Source organism: Lactuca saligna, chromosome 6 (genome assembly GCF_052625555.1).
Source record: "Lactuca saligna cultivar CGN05327 chromosome 6, ASM5262555v1, whole genome shotgun sequence".
Classification (NCBI taxonomy): domain Eukaryota; kingdom Viridiplantae; phylum Streptophyta; class Magnoliopsida; order Asterales; family Asteraceae; genus Lactuca; species Lactuca saligna.
Window position 1 is genome coordinate 34,025,826 of NC_136422.1, and position 20,856 is coordinate 34,046,681.

The 20,856-nt window shown below is 32.3% G+C and overlaps 3 protein-coding genes across 3 annotated transcripts; 2 read left to right on the forward strand and 1 right to left on the reverse strand.

Moving 5' to 3' along the window:
- Window positions 1-5,483: 5,483 nt before the first annotated feature.
- On the forward strand, window positions 5,484-9,773 carry LOC145000982 (T-complex protein 1 subunit gamma). Its single transcript, XM_078960296.1, has 13 exons — window positions 5,484-5,644; window positions 6,365-6,426; window positions 6,688-6,760; window positions 6,849-6,916; window positions 7,017-7,086; window positions 7,178-7,246; window positions 7,340-7,411; window positions 7,531-7,604; window positions 7,673-8,335; window positions 8,723-8,848; window positions 9,074-9,178; window positions 9,261-9,335; window positions 9,431-9,773. Exons 1-13 carry the CDS (start codon window positions 5,620-5,622, stop codon window positions 9,617-9,619), a joined length of 1,671 nt encoding a protein of 556 aa, XP_078816422.1. The 5' UTR covers window positions 5,484-5,619; the 3' UTR covers window positions 9,620-9,773.
- A 1,578-nt stretch (window positions 9,774-11,351) lies between these two features.
- On the forward strand, window positions 11,352-11,894 carry LOC145002040 (forkhead box protein G1). The gene has a single exon (XM_078961352.1). The coding sequence runs from the start codon at window positions 11,370-11,372 to the stop codon at window positions 11,745-11,747; it is 378 nt and encodes a 125-aa protein (XP_078817478.1). The 5' UTR covers window positions 11,352-11,369; the 3' UTR covers window positions 11,748-11,894.
- Window positions 11,895-13,662: 1,768 nt separating this feature from the next.
- Window positions 13,663-19,053, reverse strand: LOC145001393 (short-chain dehydrogenase TIC 32 B, chloroplastic-like). The gene is made up of 7 exons (XM_078960761.1): window positions 18,792-19,053; window positions 15,894-16,125; window positions 15,316-15,549; window positions 15,147-15,225; window positions 14,981-15,065; window positions 14,589-14,635; window positions 13,663-14,008 (listed from the first exon to the last, which is right to left on the reverse strand). The coding sequence occupies exons 1-7, from the start codon at window positions 18,907-18,909 to the stop codon at window positions 13,832-13,834; spliced, it is 972 nt and encodes a 323-aa protein (XP_078816887.1). The 5' UTR covers window positions 18,910-19,053; the 3' UTR covers window positions 13,663-13,831.
- Window positions 19,054-20,856: the final 1,803 nt, after the last annotated feature.

Consider the following 20,856-nt stretch of genomic DNA (forward strand, 5'->3'; position numbering starts at 1 on the left):
TTGTACCTTTACCTAAGGTACCTCCTTACTACGCAGAACATTTACCTCTCATTTTAAGAAAACCACAAACCTCTTGACCTAGATCATACACTCATCGTACTGAAGATCACCCAATGATGCCACATCTTCCTTGCCCAACACGTACTTTCGTAGCTGCAACACATAGGTAGTGCTATGAATCTAATTGGGATCCTCTGGGAGACCCAGTTGATACGCTGCATTGCCAACCTTGGCAAAACCCGAAATTGCCCGATATATCGAGAACCCAAATTCCCTTCTTCCTGAAGCGGATCACACCCTAAAAACCTGGAGTCCTTCCTGGAACATAATGATGGATCATACGTGGCTGCCAATAGTTCTCTGTTGGAGAAGAGATTATATATTCTTTCAACGGAACTCATTCAATGATCGAATTTTCGGAGATAACATGGACTATGGGAGGCAAACTAGGAGAAGAACCCTTATTGTGCTGACAAGATAATGCTTCCTCTAGCTCTTGAATCTACATACAGTAACAGTCCACTGCTAACACATAACCACAAACACTTATGCAACCCTACTGCTCCTCTTGTGTCTACCACCTCAACCATTCCGCTCGTCCAGGCCTTTGTGTCTACGACTTACAAACGACTCACACAGGGTATCATGGCCTACTTCCACAACCTTACTGCTCCTCTTGAGTCTCTGTGCCTATGACTTACAGTCGGCCCACACCAGATATCTTGGCCTACTGCATCGAGCATGACCGCCTTAACCCTCCCAACACAATGTGTTTCCATAGATAATTAGGAGCAAGATCTAACCCCGTTCTCAGAACCTGGTAGACAGGGACGCTCTAACCCAACAACCCTCGATTTTCCATAGATGATATCATAACCTTTTCCTACAACTCGCGATTCAACCCATAACCAAAAGTTCCCCCCTTTTACCTTACTGATTTCCAGTGTGCATGCCTCACACGGATACACTTGTGATCCCCAACGCAAGTTTACGCTATAAGCATCCTGAAATAGACGTCCATGAATCCACCACAAGTTGCTAACTAAAACTACTACAAATCATGTAGATAAGACCCTCAAACAGGTCAATAGCAAACCTTTCACGATCAAAATCCATATGATACACCAAAAACTTAGTATAACCTTTGACTATTTACCATGTCATTACCAATCTATGGAGTGACGAAAGAAGATGATCAACCAAGAACTTCTACATTACATCTGATCCCAAACAACAACTTGCGAATAAGCAGGAATATGGGGCAAACATTCCCCGAATGCATTCTGATACTTGACTGACACTCCCAACAACCCTTAACTGTTCCCTATCCTAACCAACTAATTAATGGGACTTACGATCTCCATCAATGCATCACCCTGAGAGTATCGCAAAGAGATTAAATGATCAATCCTGGCCATTCTGCTTGCAGCCCATAACTGGAATGCCCCTACCATGTCCTCAGTTAATGGCAGAAATGCTACTGATCTCATACCGACCTTGTCGGTATTACATTGCTTGTCCACCTTCATGGGTCCTAGAGAGACTATCCTCCTTTCATTGGCTTGAGTGGACCTAATTGCCGTCCCACACAACACCAAACAAGCATCACAATACATAAATCCTACCATACACGATTTCCTTATAAAACAAATCGTTGCCCAAGAGTCTTCATTTCCTATGACCCATGCATGAGTAAAGTGACTTAGAGTGTGATGGAAGTTAGAGTTTGTTGCATTGGGTCCTTTCTGGTCTTGTAAAGGCTTAATGTCGACGACTTTATGGATTAAGACACACTAGGATGGTTAGATCTGAAGTTGGGTTGTATGTCTTAATGGATGAAGACATAAAAGTTGGTGAAAGTTGAATCAAACAGAGCACGCCGGACGTACTCTTGGCTATGCCATGCGTAGCCGGTTCCACCCCTTATCGGTCGCTGTTCAAGTAGTATGCTCCACGTAAGAAAAAATACACCCAACATATGCGCTAGGCAGCTGACTTTCGTTAACTTTTGACTTTTTGTCAAGATTTAGGGTTTTGGACCATGAGAGGGGCAAAATGGTTTTTTTCCCTTAAACGACTTAGTTGTGGGTTTTGGACTCGCAGGTTGAGTTATGGAGCTTAATTATTAATTAGGGTTAAGTGTTTCGTTGATTAGGCGGAATCTAGTTATGGTAATTCGGGTGTGAGATTTACTTGTCGTCAGTATAAGGTGAGTCTCCTCACTTATTGTTACCTATGTGGTAGAATAGATGTATTTGTGATGATCAACCAGGTCTACTATTATTTTGTATTATACTGTTATGTGTGACTGAGATTATGGATAGTCTCCAGGGTTGCTGATAACCCATAGGGTGTGTTGTTGCCTATAGGGATTGCTGATAGTCTTAAGGGTTGCTGATAACCCATATCTGTTTATTTATGTTGTGTTGTATATGGTATCTTGGGGAACTCACTGAGCTTCGTGCTTACAAGTGTTGATTTATGTGTTTCAGGTACTTTTGAGGACCGCAGGAAGGTGAAAGTCTGATTGTACACACCCAATAATAGATTTGTTATCGAGACAGTTTTAGATACTCTGATATTTTGTGATGATTTTTGTTTTAGACACTTATGTTTTTGGATGAATTGATTTGTGAAACTTTATTCTAGGAAATTAAAAATGAAAATTTTGGTCAAAAGTTTGAGGTGTTACAAAATCATTATAACTAATATACTCCAAAAATATCAAAGCGAATTCAGAAATTTCTCCATGTGGATATACATATTCAAGATTTGTCTCTACAAACTCCCACCTCTCGTTAGTTACAACGCAAACCACATATTCACTCATTTTATTATAGTGGTTCTAAACAAATCTGCCAAAGAAATATTTGTTAAAGTGATTTTTTTGCAAAATTTTATATATAATATGATAATTTCGTAGTAAAATCAATCATTTTTTAGTCAAAATAAAAAAATTAAACCGACCATTAACAGATAGACTGCAGAGTAAATCGCAGATGGATTGCAATTCATATGCGAACGTGGGTGTAAAACATGTATTTATACCAAAAAATCTCATCATCCGCGAACATACAACAATCGATGCACGTCAATGCTTTACCAACTTGTACATTCGTATATATGAAATGAAAATCGCAGATGACCATAATCTATCTACGATTTTAGTGGTTTTTTGTAATCTTGTTTTTTTGGCTATTTTTTGCAAAGTAATTAAAAAAAGTGGCCATTTTTATAGTTTTCTCGTATAATTATAATGACAAATAAAATAATCTGTAAATAAAATTCTAAAGGATAATACAGTTTTCCATATTTAACTGGACCAGGTCTAAATTAAACTAACTAAAAAAACAAAACCTTTTTACTTTATAAATATATGATAAAAAACCAAAAAAAAAAAAAAAAAAACAATAAAAGACATGGATAATTTTTTAAGGAATCTTGACATTTTTTGATCATTGAACTCACAATCTTGTATTGATTTAGTCATTTAAGTTCCAATGATGGTCCCCGATCACTAAAGTCTCGATTTTTTTTTTCCCTTTTTGCCCTTTTGACCCTTAGCTCCCAATTATCCGATTTATTTATTGGCCTGGAGCCTACGTTAGCCTTGCCTTTGGTTGAACGACATTGTATATTATTTTTTTTTGCCCTTACAACCTTATTATTCACGTCCCAGACTTCCCTCCCCCATATTTTTGTTTCTTCCATCACATCCATATTCAGGGCCGGTCCAAACGTATATGGTATCTGGGGCGAAAAGAAAAGAAAAGGACCCCTTAAAGACAAATATAATAAAGATTCAAAAAAATATTATTTATTATTCACTATAAATGCATTCAATTAGCAATAAAAAACAAGTCAAATTATTTATCTTTTGAGCTAGTTTAAGTTTAAACCAACTTTAGTCCCTAAAAAACATTTTAGATAATATTTTTTATATATATACGGACTACATAACCCATAAATTTTGGGCCCCTGGAGACGTGGGCCCTGGGCGGTCGCCCGGGTTGCCCACCGTCTGGACCGGCCCTGTCCATATCCTCTTTTATCGACTTAGGAAGGTGCTGCCAACATCCATAGCCATTGTAACCTCCATCATTATTAACTTCTTCATTATATATGTTTTGAAATTTCTATTCATCTTTGAACTAGGTCCGAAGTGTGTGTGTGTGTGTATATATATATATATATATATGTGTGTGTGTGTGTGTGTTTTCATTTCTTTTTGACTTCGTTATGTTTTTGTTTTTTATTTTTCCAAAGCAAACTGATCTTATTGTATGTTGGTATGTATGCGTTTTTTTTGTTTGGGCATATGATTATGAGCTCTGTTTTGTTTTTGTTTTTGTTTTTTTTTTTTTTTTTGGTTTTTTCCTGGATTTTTTCTTTTCCTTATTTGTTAATTCAAAAATCTCAAATTAAGGTTTCATTTTTCCTTCTAGGTGATATAATTAAGATCTTTGTCGTGGTAGTGGTTTTAAGGTTTTATTGGGTTGAATGATTTAGTTTTAAGTTTTAGGTTCCAAAATTAGATACCATGTTACATACCATTTTCAAATTCATGTTTAAAATATTACAAATGATATTGGTAGTGACTTAAATGATGATGGTAGGGATGATTGTGGTGATTGGAAAGCTGATGCTGGACGTGTTTGATATGAAATTTTTGGAAACATTTGGGAGCTTCTAGCTTTTATTTTTTGATAAAACGCTTTAGTTTAAACAAAAAGCTTCGTTTGGTAGTACGAACGTTAAAATTTTAGTTTAAACAAAACGCTCCAAATCTAAAAGCTATTTCATGCAGCGTTTACTGAACTTTTGAAATTAATTTCCATAATTACACTTAAAAATATATTTATATATTTATTCATTTTTAATCAATTATCTTTTATGTAATTTTATATATTTCAAAAGCTTCTAGGTATTTTTATCAAACACTCATATTACAAATAAAAGTTATAACTTCTTGCTACCAGCTACTCGCTACACGCTATCAGCTATCCGTTTCCAGCTAACAACTTCTTTTGCGAAACACGTCTGTTGTAGTGGTGACCGTCAGACTTTTTTGTTGTAATTTATTAAAATTTTTATTTAAAAACAATTTCTAAAAATACACGTAGATTTTTATGGGACATAATTTCCTACATGACATGCCTCGTAAGGAGCTACAAACATGTTGTAGGAAAGAAAAAAAATATTTTTTCACCTTTTATTTTTTTAATAAAAAAGTAAATTAAATGGACCAAAATTGAAGAATTTAGTGGTTAAATTGAGTCTCAACATAACTTTTATGACTTGTAGTTATTTAAGCCAAAACTCTATTTTTTAATTACAAAGATTTTTATATGGAGATTTACATTTTTAATGGGTTAGACTAGTGGCCCATCCAAGTAAGCCCATGGACCATGGTTGCACACTTGTGACTTGTAGCAGGCTGTAGCCCGTAGTTGAATTCGAGTGTTTCCTTACCAAAAAGAACGCAACTGCAAGTGCTGATACCGCTTCTTCTCGTATTTTCTTTCTCATTTTCAAAAGAAGGCCAACACTGAAACCCTAGACAAAAATCCACCAGCTTCAGCAACTGATCCCTCGAGTCTCACACTTTAACCTCAAGCTATGCAATCACCGGTTCTTGTTCTCAGTAAGTTTTTCTTTCGCGCACTCTCACACACACACACACATCTATCGAAGATCATGTGTTGTGATCTCATGATTTGCTCCCGGTTTTTTTTTCTGACAATGGTGGTGAAATTTGTACTTTTCTTACTAGCTATGGTTTATATTGATCTGGTTTTGAAGTACTGTCACACTTGTGAGACCATAAATTCACGAGATTTAGAATCTGAAAAACGCAAAAGCGAACTTACGTGTTTGATGCTTAAGACTTGCTTAGCCTGGGCGCGGCGAGAACGAAAAAGATGGTTTTGGTGACTGTTTAAAGTTTAATTGGATGCTATTTATATATAAGAGTAAATACTGTATGCATTTTGCTAAGAGATTTGAGTCATATGGTGTAGGTTGTTGCAATAGGTTTTGGATTTGAAGTCGGTAACTATTTGTTTAATTGTATTAGGGACTTCGCTTCCAGAAAGACCTATGTTTTGACATTCTTAAATTAAGCTTTTACTACTTTTCAAATGCATGATTGATACGTTTTATAGTTAAGTTTAACAATCTACCACCATCGATTTCTATCACTTACATGTAAAATTTGACATGGATAAACATAGACTTGACAATAAATCTCAAATCTCTCACTATTGATTTGAAAACTCACCATCTAGAATCAATACCAGTAATTTTGTTCATAGTTTCAGAATAATATCTACTTATACTGATCATGTGTATACAATTTGTGCAGAGGATTCGCTCACCCGTGAATCTGGAAGTAAGGTTCATCATGCAAATATACAAGCTTCTAAGGTGACAAATTCACTCGTGTTGAATTGTTATTAGGTTTTATTTAAGCCTAGTTGCTTCTGTCTGAAGGCAACATGATCTTAGTATTATGCTAATCCAACATTCAATTGCCATAATATTGAAACTGCTATAAGTATTCTCTAACATAATAATGAGAATGTGAAATGAGGATATTTTTTAACATTTTGAGTTCATTATCAAGATTCTAGGTTATTTTTTTGTAAGTGATATATCTTTTAACAATAATTTTTGATCCCTATGCAGGCAGTTGCTGATATTATTCGCACCACATTGGGGCCAAGGTCCATGTTGAAGATGCTTCTAGATGCTACTGGAGGTGCATTACATTTTGAACATATGTGTATGTGTGTGATTTTTAGTGATTATAAAGTTATAATGCTTCTTTGAATCTTTGTTTTTAATAGGAATTGTTGTCACTAATGATGGGAATGCCATTTTGAGGGAACTGGATATTGCTCACCCAGCTGCAAAGGTTTTTACTTTATATATTCATATAAGTTTCCATTATTTATCCTCTTAAATCTTGCTATCTTTATTTTTTTAAATTAACTTTTTTGTTTAATTTTTTTCAGTCCATGATTGAACTAAGTCGCACACAAGATGAGGAAGTTGGTGATGGAACTACCTCAGTCATTGTTCTTGGTATTCTTTTTCACATTTAAAACTTTTTATTTATTTATTTTGTTTATATACTATTTTTACATGTTACTAATTCTTAAATTTTAATCTTTAGCTGGTGAGATGCTTCATGTGGCTGAAGCTTTCATTGACAAAAAGTATCACCCTACAGTTATCTGCAGAGGTAAAATCTCTTCTTAATATTTTAACCATTTTGTTAAATCTTTGCATAAATTACATAACAAATATAAATATGTAACAAACAATACTTTTTCAGCTTACAACAAGGCTCTTGAAGATGCTCTTGCTGTGTTGGACAAAATCTCCATGTCTATTGATGTCAATGATCGTAAGCTTAAATCTTAATTATATTATTCTTCTTGTTATATCTCATTTACATACATATATATTATTTTCATCATTTCAAATTCAATTAATCAATTTTCAAATCAAATACTTGTGTCACAGGTTCCATGATGCTAGGTTTAGTGAAGAGTTGCATTGGCACCAAGTTCACAAGTCAATTTGGTGATTTAATTGCAGTAAGTATTATCATATTTATATTTACAATTTTAAATATAATTTCTTTAATCTTTTTTTAATCGTTTAGGATCTAGCACTAGATGCAACAACAACAGTGGGAGTTGACTTAGGTCAAGGAATAAAAGAAGTGGACATCAAAAAATACATAAAAGTGGAAAAAATCCCTGGTGGACAATTAGAAGATTCCAAAGTGTTGAAAGGTGTCATGTTCAACAAAGACGTTGTTGTCCCTGGAAAAATGAAAAGAAAAATCATAAACCCCCGCATCATTTTACTAGATTGCCCTTTGGAATACAAAAAGGGTGAAAACCAAACGAATGCAGAATTAGTCAGAGAAGAAGACTGGGCTGTTCTTCTAAAAATGGAAGAAGAATACATCCAAAATCTGTGTGTTCAAATTTTAAAATTCAAGCCCGATTTGGTCATTACAGAAAAAGGACTTAGTGATTTAGCTTGTCATTATCTAAGCAAAGCTGGAGTGAGTGCTATTAGGAGATTAAGAAAGACAGATAATAATCGGATTGCTAAAGCTTGTGGGGCTGTTATTGTAAATAGACCAGATGAACTTCAAGAATCAGATGTTGGAACTGGAGCTGGACTTTTTGAAGTTAAAAAAATTGGGGATGAGTTTTTTGCTTATATTGTTGATTGTAAAGATCCAAAAGCATGTACTGTTCTTCTCAGAGGTGCCAGCAAGGATCTTTTGAATGAAGTTGAACGCAACTTACAGGTACTTTGTTTAAACTTTCCCTCAATTTTTGGAGTAAGTTACGGAAATGGTTTTGTGAAATTCGCAAAAATCATGTATACTCGGACCAAAATTGCCAAAATGTTACAAAACCTCAAATAAGGATACACATGAAAAAGTTAATTATACTCGAGGGCCAAAAATGTAATTTACTGGATTTTTATTCTATATGGTCATTTTGCCTTTGGACCAAATCAGTAAATACAATGTGTTTGGAGGGACCAAAACTGTTAAGAAATTGCAATCATGAGGATTGTGTGTAAGAACAATTTAAAATGGACTGAACCTGCGAATTGCACCAAACCACAAGGACCATTTCTGTAAATTACTTTAAATTTTATTACAGTTAATTTTTTTTTTTAAAAATAGGATGCTATGTCGGTGGCTAGAAACATCTTGAAGCATCCGAAACTTGTTCCTGGTGGTGGGGCCACTGAGTTGACTGTTTCTGCTACTCTAAAGCAGAAGAGTTCATCCATTGAAGGCATTGAAAAGGTAATTTTTTTTTGTATTAATAAATAAATTACATTTTTTGTCTCAAAAAAGTTGTCTTGCAAATTTCGTACTTATTTTGATGTATCCTATGTCTTTAGTTCTGTGTGCTGTCTAAGTTAATAATTTGTAATTGACCAATTTACCCATGGACCAAATTTGTAATTTTCTCTTATCCGTTATGTTAACAATTGCGATTTACTCATTTCTTTTTAAATGATGAAACAGTGGCCGTATGAAGCTGCAGCTGTAGCATTTGAGGCAATTCCAAGAACATTGGCACAAAACTGTGGTGTCAATGTCATTAGAACCATGACTGCTCTTCAAGGAAAAGTAAGCTATTTTTTTTTTTTTTTTTTTTTATTATTCACTTTATTTTATTTTTATTTTTGATTAAATATATTTTTCTCAACAGCATGCAAATGGTGAGAATGCATGGACTGGGATCGATGGGAATTCGGGTCAAATTGCTGACATGAAAGAACTAAAGGTGCACATGACATGACATGACATGAATCACTATATTTTATGTTTTTTATTATTACGATTATATTTTTATTGGTACTAATTTTTTGAATGTTTTAGATTTGGGATGCGTATAATGTGAAGGCACAAACGTTTAAGACATCCATTGAAGCAGCATGTATGCTTTTGAGAATCGATGATATTGTGAGTGGAATAAAGAAGAGGCAAGCACCTGGTGCAAGTCAACCATCAAAACCCACTATTGAAACAGAAGGTGATGCTGACAATGAGGGTATGATTCCTGAGTGAACAAGTAGCCGAAAAGAAAACCATTAATCTAGTTTCGTTTTTTTGGAAAGATTTTCAACCGGTTTAATCTGAATTTTTATGTGTTTTTATTGTGCTACGTGGATATTCAAAATTTTGGTTACTTTTGGGGTGCTATGATATTATTTGTTTTCAAGTTTTTGAGTTTTCACCATATTGAATCCGACTTCATATTTATGTAATGTGGTATTTTTTTCAATGATATGAATTATCAAACAGTGTATGTGATTGTAATGGTTAAAACATTGAACAAAATCATCAAAACAAGTTTACAACATCATCACCATTACATGAACTTATTCACCATTACAAAACAGTGCCTCACACCATTACATTATAGGGAAGAATTTCAACAAAAAGAAACTACACTATTAACATTAACATGGCATTAAAAAGATGATTTTTCCCCATATCAACATTTGACAATAAAGATACAATAACACTAACCTAAAACCTAGGACACATTGGTGAGTTAACCTATCTAATGATGAGATCCTCCTATGGACTTGTTCATGATGTTTGAACAATCTATGGGCTTCCAAACAAACAGATGAGCATTTTCACCAACGGATTTTGTGAGAAAACCTTTGGCTGATGAACATAAATAAGGAAGAAGGAAATAACAAATATATAAAGGTTAAAATAGATGGAAGTGATAAGAGAAAGATCAAATTACCTTCGTTTGAGGGGCATGTGAGCTTGTCTAAACGTCCAAAACCAAAACCGAGCTATCAAAATGGCCTAAGCGCATTGGAAACCACATGACTTGTAGTATTTTGCAAAGTTGTTTGGGGTTTTTTGTAAACCATAGGGACCAATTATGCAATAATAAATAAAAGATTATACATAAGAAAATGTTATAATCTCTATTTGACTTTGCTTAAAATAAAATGATTTGGATTTGTTTCGGTTTATGGTTTCTTAGGTCTGTATGATTTGATTTTTTTTTGGGTCCAAACCGAACACCAAACCAAATTCAAAGCAACCCACACAAAACCGAAATTGAACTACAATTCGGTTTGAAAACCAAGGAAACCAAATCGTAAGATTAAAAATAAAATAATAATTTTCCAAAACATAAAAGGAAAAGTGGGTTAAAAAATAAAAATGTAACTTTTACATTTTGGAATTGAGAAGTTGATTTGTCCATAAAATATAAGATATTAAAATATGTATTCATTTTTTCTATTTAATTTATAAAGTATAAAGAAATATAATATTTAATTAATTAAATTCGATAATTCGTTTTGGTTTGGTTCGAACCCCACTAGATCATAACTCAAACCATAAACAAAATTCATATTTCGGTTTAGTTTAACCGAACCAAAAACCAAATTTGGTTAACCAAATAATACCACCCCTACTATACATTATATGCATTTTAAGCGTGTCATGGAATCATGGTAATATTTAAAATTTGACCAAAACTCAAAACAATATTGGAGTACTTTGTAACGAAAAACGAAAAAAAGATATTCAAAACTTGAAATAGATTAATAAAGTCAAAGTCAACGATGATTAGTGTGTTTTTCGGTTTTTCCACATCCCAACAAATATTTAACCAATTAAGCAGTTTGTAAGAGTAGTTAGTCCACTTCCTCCTCTCCCACCAACTTCAATACATATTACGTAAGTTGTTGGATTGGTTCATCGGCAATATCATTTATTTATATATATGTTATGTACACATATTAATTCTATCACATAAATTGTCTTCATCTCATAATTAAACATGATAATTCCCTCTTGTTTAAATTCAATTTTGGAAAAGTTGACTCAGCGGTGGCCATTACTGGTGTACGCCACCACCTGGACCACCATTCTGACGGCCACTGTGGCGGTGACCTCCTTTGCACCAGAGCTCGCATTTGTATGGGCCATAACACCTTCTTCTTCATTCTCTCAAGTATGTCAAGATCAAAAGGAAGGTTTTGTGAGGGTTCCTTTTGATGTTCCATCTGAAATTTTTTGTCTTCCGGCTGAGATGTTTAAGAAATCCAAGATCGACTTGGTGGTGCCGCCCATCTTTGCAGCGGTGATTGTGGCGGCTTCCGCATGTTTGGTTAGAGCTCTTGGTTTGTGGGAGGTGGATGAAGGTGATGCTCAATGAGAGAATGAGAGAGAACGAGAGATTGCATTCATTAATATCATAATACAATCGATCATGCATGGTGTCTTTTGTCGATATGGTATAAAGATTCAATTAAATTTGTTGTAAATTACGTTCGTTTACAATAAATTCATTCGATATGGTATATGATGATTATTGTTAATAATTCGTATTTTTGATTCCTAAGAAAAGAAAATCAAACTTTTGACATCTTGATGATTTCAATAAATCTCATAAAATGAAAATGAAATATGTACTCTAGATTCCTAAGAAAAGAAAATAAAAAAAATTTGACATTAAATTTTTTTAGCAAACTAGTTGAAAAAAAAACTAACTGACAATTGATAAACTTATGAATTAACAGTGTTTGGTAAAAAATAGTTTATAAGTTCAAATGTAAAATGATATAAATAGATATTTAGATATATAACTAAAAGAAAAAAAAAATAACTAATAGAATGTTTAGAATATTAAAATAATTTTCATAAGCTTATAAAAAGTTATCAAAAAAATAGTTTACAAGCTAGTTCATAAGTTAAATCAAGCCAATATTGTCAAGATCAAGATCCTACGTAGGATTGTATTCGGGTTTGCAACATCGGGATCGGGATCTTAAGATCCTATAAAATAAAACGTAATTTTAATTTATAATTTTTAAGCATGAAAAATATTTCAAACATTTAATTTTTCGTTCAAAAGTTATAAAAACTTCAAAATATTAATCATAAGTCACAACACAAGATAATTAACGGTAAATTGGTAAAGAGTAAAAGTTATCAGGTGGTAAAAAAAAAAAAATCAAGGGAAGGTAAGATCGGATCGGATCTCAATCTTACGATCTTACGATCCTACCCAAAATACGATTTGTTTACGACCCGATCGTTTTTCATACTTAGGATCGTAGGATCGTACGATTCTACGATCAAGATCGCGATTTTGACAACCATGAATCAAACTACTTTTGGTTTTCTCAAACGCTAGATTACAATAAGTTAGCTTATTTTATTATTATTATTATTATTATTATTATTATTATTATTATTATTGCAAAAAAAGACCTTAGAAGATTACAAGCAACTAATTCCATAAAATGAAATAGAGTAAACTACACGCATGGTCCCTATGATTTGGGGTGATCCGCACGTTTGGTTCTTAACTTACTTTTTTAACTCGGAAAATCTCTACTGTTTGTTTTTTTATGTGTTTGGTCCCACTGTTTGTTTTTGTTACGCGCTTGGTCACTGTTTTATCTAAAAAATATTATTTAAATAGGAAAAAAAATGATAGAATATGTAAGGTAATGTGAAGGGGTGTGTTTATTTATACAAATTAAAAAATCAAGGGCAAAATCATTTTTTAGGTAAGATAGAGACCAAATACGTAACAAAAACAAACAATAGAGATTTTACGAGTTAAAAAAACAAGTTAGAGACCAAACATGCAAATTACCCTAAACCACAGGGACCATTCGTATAATTTACTCAATGAAATATATATAAAGAGTAAATTACACAAAATGGTCCATATGGTTTGGGATAATTTATGTGTTTGGTCCTTAATTTATATTTTTTTTAATTTTGAAAGTCCCTAATATTTGTTTTTGTTACATTCTTGCTCCTTACTTTTGTTTTTGTTACATGGTTGATCCATATCTTACCTAAAAAAACTATTATTTAAATTGAAAAAATAATAGAATATGTAAGCTAAGGTGAGGAGGTGTGTTTATTTAAATAAGTTAAAAAATCAACGGAAAAATAGTTTTTTAAGGTAACACAGAGACCAAACACGTAATAAAAACAAACAATAAAGACCTTACGAGTAAAAAAAAATAAGTTGGGAATCAAACGCACAAATTACCCTAAACCATAGGGACCATTCGTGTAATTTACTCAATGAAATATGAAACTAGTTACCATAAAACAAACCAATCCTCTTAACATTCAAGTATTACAAAGACAAAGGTAAATCCAGAATCCACATCCTAGGATATCATACGATTTATCATACCACGATAAACATTGAATATAACATGCGTAATACCATAATTATTTCTTAGGGGAAAAAAAGTAAAAAAGGTGATGAAATTAGGAGCGTTGAAGAGCAGAATCGAGTAGATGGTTGCTGAAATCCCATAGCTTCTTGGCCATGGTAGGATTTCTTGCAAAATCACTTGCAGGCCATTCACTGCAATCAAGAAAATACTTCCCACTCACTCCTTTCAAATCTGGGTGCATTGCTACATAGCATGTCGTTGCTGCTCCCTGTTTATCATCAATTATATATATTACCTTGTGTTTGTAGAAAATTATTGAAAATATTTGTAACCTGCTAACCGATTTTAGTAGGTAAATATTGGTTTAAATGAAAAAACAAATAAAATCAAATTATCAGTTGCAAAAATTGTTTTCGTAATGACTTTTAGGTAAAATGTTGAAAATATAGACGTTTTTCTTAAATATGTCCTTAAATAGTTTTTTAAAACAATCACTTTTGGAATTTTCACAATTGAATTTAATGACAATTTTATTTTTCCAAAAGTAACTTGTAGTTTTATTTTTTTATCATATCATTTGAGATTTTTTATAAACTTTTACCGTGTTTGTTTTTTTTTTTTTTTATTTTTTTTTATTTTTACAAATAAAAGCTTTAATTCTTTTATTAAAATATGTATAGAATAGAGTTTATATAAATTAGGTTATATACATATAATATAAATAAATTATATTTTATCACACCCATAATTTGTGCTACATTATTATGTTTGTGACTTGTGAGTAGTAGCCTAGTAGGTGTATCATGCAACTCATGTGCTCCTAGGTTGCAAACTTGCAATAAAAGTACCTGTGGGACATTTTTCCATAGAAGGTAAGTGAGGAACTTCATAATTCCTGTCAACAATCATACATAAACAAATTATGCATCTTTTTACATATATATATATTTTATTTAGGGGCTATTTGATAGAATTTAAACATTTAAAATCTGAATATTTAAAAGATTCTGAATTTTAAGAGGTCAGTGTGAACAATATATAAAGGAGAATGGAAACATTCGTATGAAATAGAAAGAGAAGAGCGAAAAAGGTTTGCTAAAAAATTAGGATATCTGTGAAACAATAATTAAGAAGCAAAAATTAAACTTTGAATCTGGTTTCATAATTGAAACATTAAGAGGCTACCAAACAACCCTGTAGACATATTAATATGTTAATAGAAACACAAACACACACTTACTCATGAGGTTTAAAGAATGTTTCATAAGATTTGTCATTATTAGGCCCGGGTGGACACAATTTACTGTAATATTTACCCCTTCTTCCTGCATAATTCCAATCAAATAAAAATTCAAAATCTAATTAACAACAATTATTAAATATTAAAGAAGACAACAAAACCCAACCTCTAAGCGTCGAGAGAGCTCGTTTGCATGCAAAATGTTTGCTAACTTGGATTGCCCATATGCCTTTTTATCCGAATAACTGATTCACACAATGACAACATATTAATTAGGAGGTCGTTAAGCATTATTTTGTTCTATCAAATGTTTTTTTATTTTATTTTTAAATTACCTCTTTTTGTCGTTAATTGAATCAAACTTGATCCCTTCTTCATAAGTGTGGAGATGAGCTACAGATGATAAATTTACAATTCTACCCTGGATGCCCATAGATGAAGCCGTGTTCTTCATCTTGTCAAGGAGTAGGTTTGTCAAATAGAAGTGGCCAATATGATTCGTTGCAAATTGCATCTCGATTCCATCTTGTGAGAGTTGGTAAGGGCAGAACATAATTCCAGCATTGTTTCTAACAATTTGGAAATATGTCTTAATTAGTGCCATATTATAATGAAACATAGAGCTAATCACAAAAATACAAAGCTCACAACATTATTTTTCACGAATTTACATCATTAATTTCATGAAACTTTATGTCATTTTGGCAAATAAAGTATTTAGAAAACATTTCATGAAACATGATACCACGAAAAGTGATTTCGTAATTTAGCGAAATAGATAGTTATTTTGTGACAAACATTGAAAAAGTGGTAATTAGTCATTTCTAGCGAGCAACTCTGAAAATAACATATTAGTATATGGCTTAATTAGGCATATATAAATGTAAAAAAGAAAGAGTGAAAATAAGCTCACATCAAGATGTTGAGAGGAAGGTTAAGAGCTATGAAGTTGTCTGCAAAATCCTTGACGGATTTAAGAGAGGAAAGATCAAGTTGAAGAACATCAATCTTAGCTTTTTCGTTGCTTTTAAGGATGTTTTGTTTTGCTTCATTTGCAGCCTCCACGTTTCTTGCTGCTATTATAACATGTGCTCCTCTTAAGGCCAACACTCTTGATGTCTCTAACCCGATCCCACTTGCCCCTCCTGTAAGTCCACCATTAATTAAATATGTTCTTAATTTTATAGCTTAATTTGTTTATATATTTTAGTAATATTAAGACATTTTATGGGCTCAAATCAATCTTATTAACCATTTGTGATAATACAAATGAGCACAATTTCAATGTTGACATAAAAACTCTAGAAGAGAAGCATTAGGTGCCTTTGCAATATTGTAAGAAAAAAAGAGTTTCATTTTTGCTAAAAAGGTAAATATGACTTTTGCTTCAACTTTGATACTTCCAAAAATAGCATATAGCTGAAACTAGACAACTAATATATTACTATAAATTAAGACCCCACACTTAAAGTGTGTTCAATAAATTACAATTTGGGAACGAAATTTAACTTTTTTGTTCCATTTTTGAGAAAACACAAAATTGTCACTATGCCCATCATACATTTCTATGAATATTAATGATATTGCTTTATGACTTAGAGGTATTCCAAATATTAACTTGTCATGAAATTTAATCTTGCATTTATTGTTAAGCATATACATTACAAAATTTACACACATATGTTACGTACTAAAATAAAATTGATAAATTTTACAGTAACGTTTGTTTTTTGACAAAATGCATTTATCCTCTTCCGTACAAACAGAACTGTGATAACAGCCAAACCGATTTACTTCCGTTTGTACATTTTTAGAGGATCAAAATATAAATATATGTGAATCTTTTTAATTAAAACTAATATTAATTTATAGTCAAAGTCTTACCAACTCAATTAAGGTTGAATTTGACCAATTATCAATTCCGTAGGTTGAAAGTTGAATAATTAATGCTCATCGAATACAAGATAAATCTTAAAATAAATTTAATAATGACCTGACATAACAAAATATTAAAGTTATTACTCTAGTCTTATCCACAAAGTATTTTCGTCGTGAAATCTTTTAATAACATGAAATATATATATACGAATTATAGAAGAGGACCACGAGATTTTAGTTGTACAACTGGAACATGATCACGAGGTATGTAGGCCTTACGCTAAGACCACAGTGTAGTTTGGGAAACATACGGACATACCCTATATGGCATAAAAAAACATTTAATACAATAAATACAATACCCTAATAAATGCAAATTAATATTTCATTTAAACTCTCTTGATAACCCCTACCTTCCCCCTCTTTAAAATTTAAAACCACAATAAGCGGTTTGACCGGTTAATAGTAAAAAAAAGTATGAGAGTTAATTTGAAATAGCTAAAAAGTAATAGTTAAAAATAAGTGTTAGTTGGAAAACTAATTGTTATATAAAAAACTAATTGATAGTTAATAAAAAAAATAATATCTAGTAAAATTAATTGATAAGTTAATTAAAATATATAAAAAAGTATTTAAAAGAATATATATTTTTTGAATTAATTAAATATAAATTTGAGAATTTTAAAAATACTTATAAAAATTAGTCTAAATAGCTTTAAAAAAAATTAATTTATTGGTTATCCAAAATACCATAGTGGTTATGGTTCTTTGCCACCATGACACCCTACTACTACCACGTACTACTACCACGTGGGGTATTGTAGTAGGGTGGAATGTGATAATATCTTCTTTTTCTCTATATTTTTTTTCTAATTTTATAATAATAAAAAATAAAAAGTATATAACGATGTGGAATGGTGCAAATTTTATAATGATATGGTTTAAATGTGGCGATGAGATGACAATAATATGACACCACATCATAATTGTACGTGGTTATATATATATATATATATATATATATATATATATATATATATATATATATATATATAATTTGAGCTGCTTTTTGATTTTCTAAATATAACTTTAAAAAATTTCGAAAAATAACTTAACTTATCCGCTAGCTGTGATCCGTGAGACATACCACAACCTTAATAAATTCAGTTATAATTGTTTGTTTTTTTGTTCAATGTTAACAAGATGTTTAAGTTAGAAAATTTTAAGATTTAATGATGATTATTTTTCCATAAATGCCCTCATTTCCTACAACATATCACGTCTCCTTCAAAATAGGGATCTCTCTTTATTTTTCTTTTTAACCTAATACGGCAAGGAACATGGCAGATGCATTCTATACTAATACGTGCTAATTGCTTTTTTATAATCAATTTTAATGGACTGCTACTCCAAAGAGTTATTTTTCAATTTTTATTTTTATTAAACATTTTTTATTAAGTTTGTAAAACATGAGTATAAGTCTATAAAAGATTCATATTCTTTTATTTGAATATATAAATAAAAATAGTCTAAAAATTTACATTATGAAAACCATCGATCAAAACTAGTCCGCATTCTAAAACTCGTAAAAGAAAAAATATGAGAGGAGTTCGCCAGTTTGGAGAAAAAGGAAAACTACAAATCGATAAAATATTACTATTAGTGTCTGAAATCTGAATACTTTAAGCAAAAGTTTCAATTGCCTTAACTTTTCGAGTTATTCTCTCCGAATTAAATAAAAAAAATAAAATTATATGTGGTTATTTTGAGTAAATGTTTAGCACTTTCAGGCTTTCACCATGAACTTTATACATTCCCTCACACTTGGTGGTGGTGTGTGTGTGTGAAAGAATGAAGAATCAAAGAGAAGAACGATATACATGTTCTTTTATATCTCTAAATTAAAAACAAAAGTATGTATGTATCTATGTACCTGTAATGACGACAGTTAGATCGCCGGCATCAATTCCGGCGGTGACTTGTTCGGCGGTGGTGGCTGATCCAAAGCCACTGGGACCTGGCCAGCCTGTTATCAACCTAATCACTCCCATTTTCAGATATATGGTCGGAGATTTCCTACTTTCTGTGAATGAAAGTGAGAGCTCAGCTTGAATTTGCAGAAAGAGAAGAGAGAGTTTGGAAGGGATATATAGAAGCTGGGATCTGAAGGTGACGGAAGCAATTGGCAAAAAGTAAAGCGGTGCATTATGTCACTATAGTTATTCTTACATAAATAGAAAAATAAGAGTTTTGTACTTGTGTATTCTAATTTTAAAAAGTGAGAGTTTTGTACTCTTGCAATTGCTTGTTTATTTTGACCAAGGTGCAATTTACTATTCTATATTCTATTCGAGAGAGGTTTTATCTTTTAGATTAGAAGTCGAGTTCTAATCTTAACATTAACAAATTATACTAACTTGATAATACTTGTTAATGTATAGTTGATGTATTGTATTTTGTTGGCTGTTTTCTATGTATTCAACCAATGTCATTGTATTTTGTTATATGAAAAGGGTTAAGATTCATGGGAAATAATAAAGTTATCATGGTATCATATCTCTCCTGAAATTTCCCACCCTAGTCGCCACTTCTGCCGGGCGCAGACTCTTCTCATTCGATTCTTCTTATTGATGTCGATCTCAACTTCTTTTCTTCTCTCTTCTCATTTGTTGAACCATGGGACAACCATCCACATCCGGTCCTTATACCACTTCAGAAAAATCTTATGGTATGTACAAAGGATACAAATATATACACCGACACAATTCTCCCATGGTTATAAATCGAAGCACAACATCTAACTGTATTGCCAGGGAGTCAGTATTGGAACGAAACAAGGTTTCAAATTGAGTCCTAAACCATATGCATTGGACTCCTTTTTCAGCGACATCTGAAGCAAAGAAAGAGATAGAGTGGTATAGATCCAACTTTTGACTATAGAATCAATACGTTCCCATTCCTCCATATTGGATGACGTAGAATCCTTCGATGGTTTAGGATGGTCAACGACTCCAAAACCACAATAGTGGGTCTCAAAAAGTTCCATCCATGCATCGTAATTCATACAATCATAATCAAGAAGAAGATGGACCGAGGCATGAATATTAGATATTCTATAACGTTTTTTTTTTTTTTGTGATGGGGATGTTTTTCGATGCATCTATTGTCATAGTGAGAGTTGATTGGATGAACAGAAGACGAGAGGAAGAAGAGGTGTCGACGAAGGATCAACGATACTACGACTTAGATGAGATGAGGAGGTGATTAATGGTATTGCTATGATATCATGGTATCAAAGCTTTTCTGAAATTTCTCACCATAGTCACTGCTTCTTCCTGGTGCAAACCCTTCTCATTCGATTCTTCTTATTGTTGTCGATCTCAACTTTTTTTTTTTTTTTCCCTATATTCTCATATGTTGAATCATGACAACCATCTGATGGGTTTTACGTGTATTAATGCGGATAAATCCTTAACATTTAAGGGTATATGTATATCAAACAATAAATCAATCTCTTTATCTAAAAATCATCTTGTCAATTGCTAGGTTTGAGGACAATCCAAAAGGACCGTACTACCATCAATTCAAGTTTATACCAATTATAGTTATGGGCTTAGACACCTAATCCAACAGCCTCCCTCTTGAATAAGCCTGTAACTATAATTGCCAGTATAATTTCCAAACTGATCAGCAAATTGTAGCTTCCAAAAGCCTCTGTCGAACTCTGACCCAGTCAGTTATGTGTCCTAAGATAAGTGATCATATAATCATCTGTTCTGCAATATATCATTTGGACATGAGACATGGAACATAACTAATCTCATTGTCCAATAGTTTGCTTCTCAATGTCTTAAGCGTAAAGTTGGAAACTTTACGTGGCCATCTAGCTTGATGGGGTCAGATCTGTATTTTTAGGATTTTATCTTTGATGATTAAGTGCTTAATGGTTAAGCCCTCACTTGTTCAAGTATAGGGTTTTTGTTTGAACCCATTTTGGT

Coding starts and splice junctions, on each gene's coding strand:
- LOC145001393 (XM_078960761.1), bottom strand. CDS start 18,909: ATGGGAGTGATTAGGTTGATAACAGGCTGGCCAGGTCCCAGTGGCTTT. Junction 15,550..15,893: donor CTTCCTCTCAACATCTTGAT/GTGAGCTTATTT, acceptor CCAAATTGTTAG/AAACAATGCTGGAATTATGT. Junction 15,066..15,146: donor AGCTCTCTCGACGCTTAGAG/GTTGGGTTTTGT, acceptor GGAATTATGCAG/GAAGAAGGGGTAAATATTAC.
- LOC145002040 (XM_078961352.1), top strand. CDS start 11,370: ATGATAATTCCCTCTTGTTTAAATTCAATTTTGGAAAAGTTGACTCAG.
- LOC145000982 (XM_078960296.1), top strand. CDS start 5,620: ATGCAATCACCGGTTCTTGTTCTCA. Junction 7,247..7,339: donor CCCTACAGTTATCTGCAGAG/GTAAAATCTCTT, acceptor ATACTTTTTCAG/CTTACAACAAGGCTCTTGAA. Junction 9,179..9,260: donor TGACTGCTCTTCAAGGAAAA/GTAAGCTATTTT, acceptor TTTTCTCAACAG/CATGCAAATGGTGAGAATGC.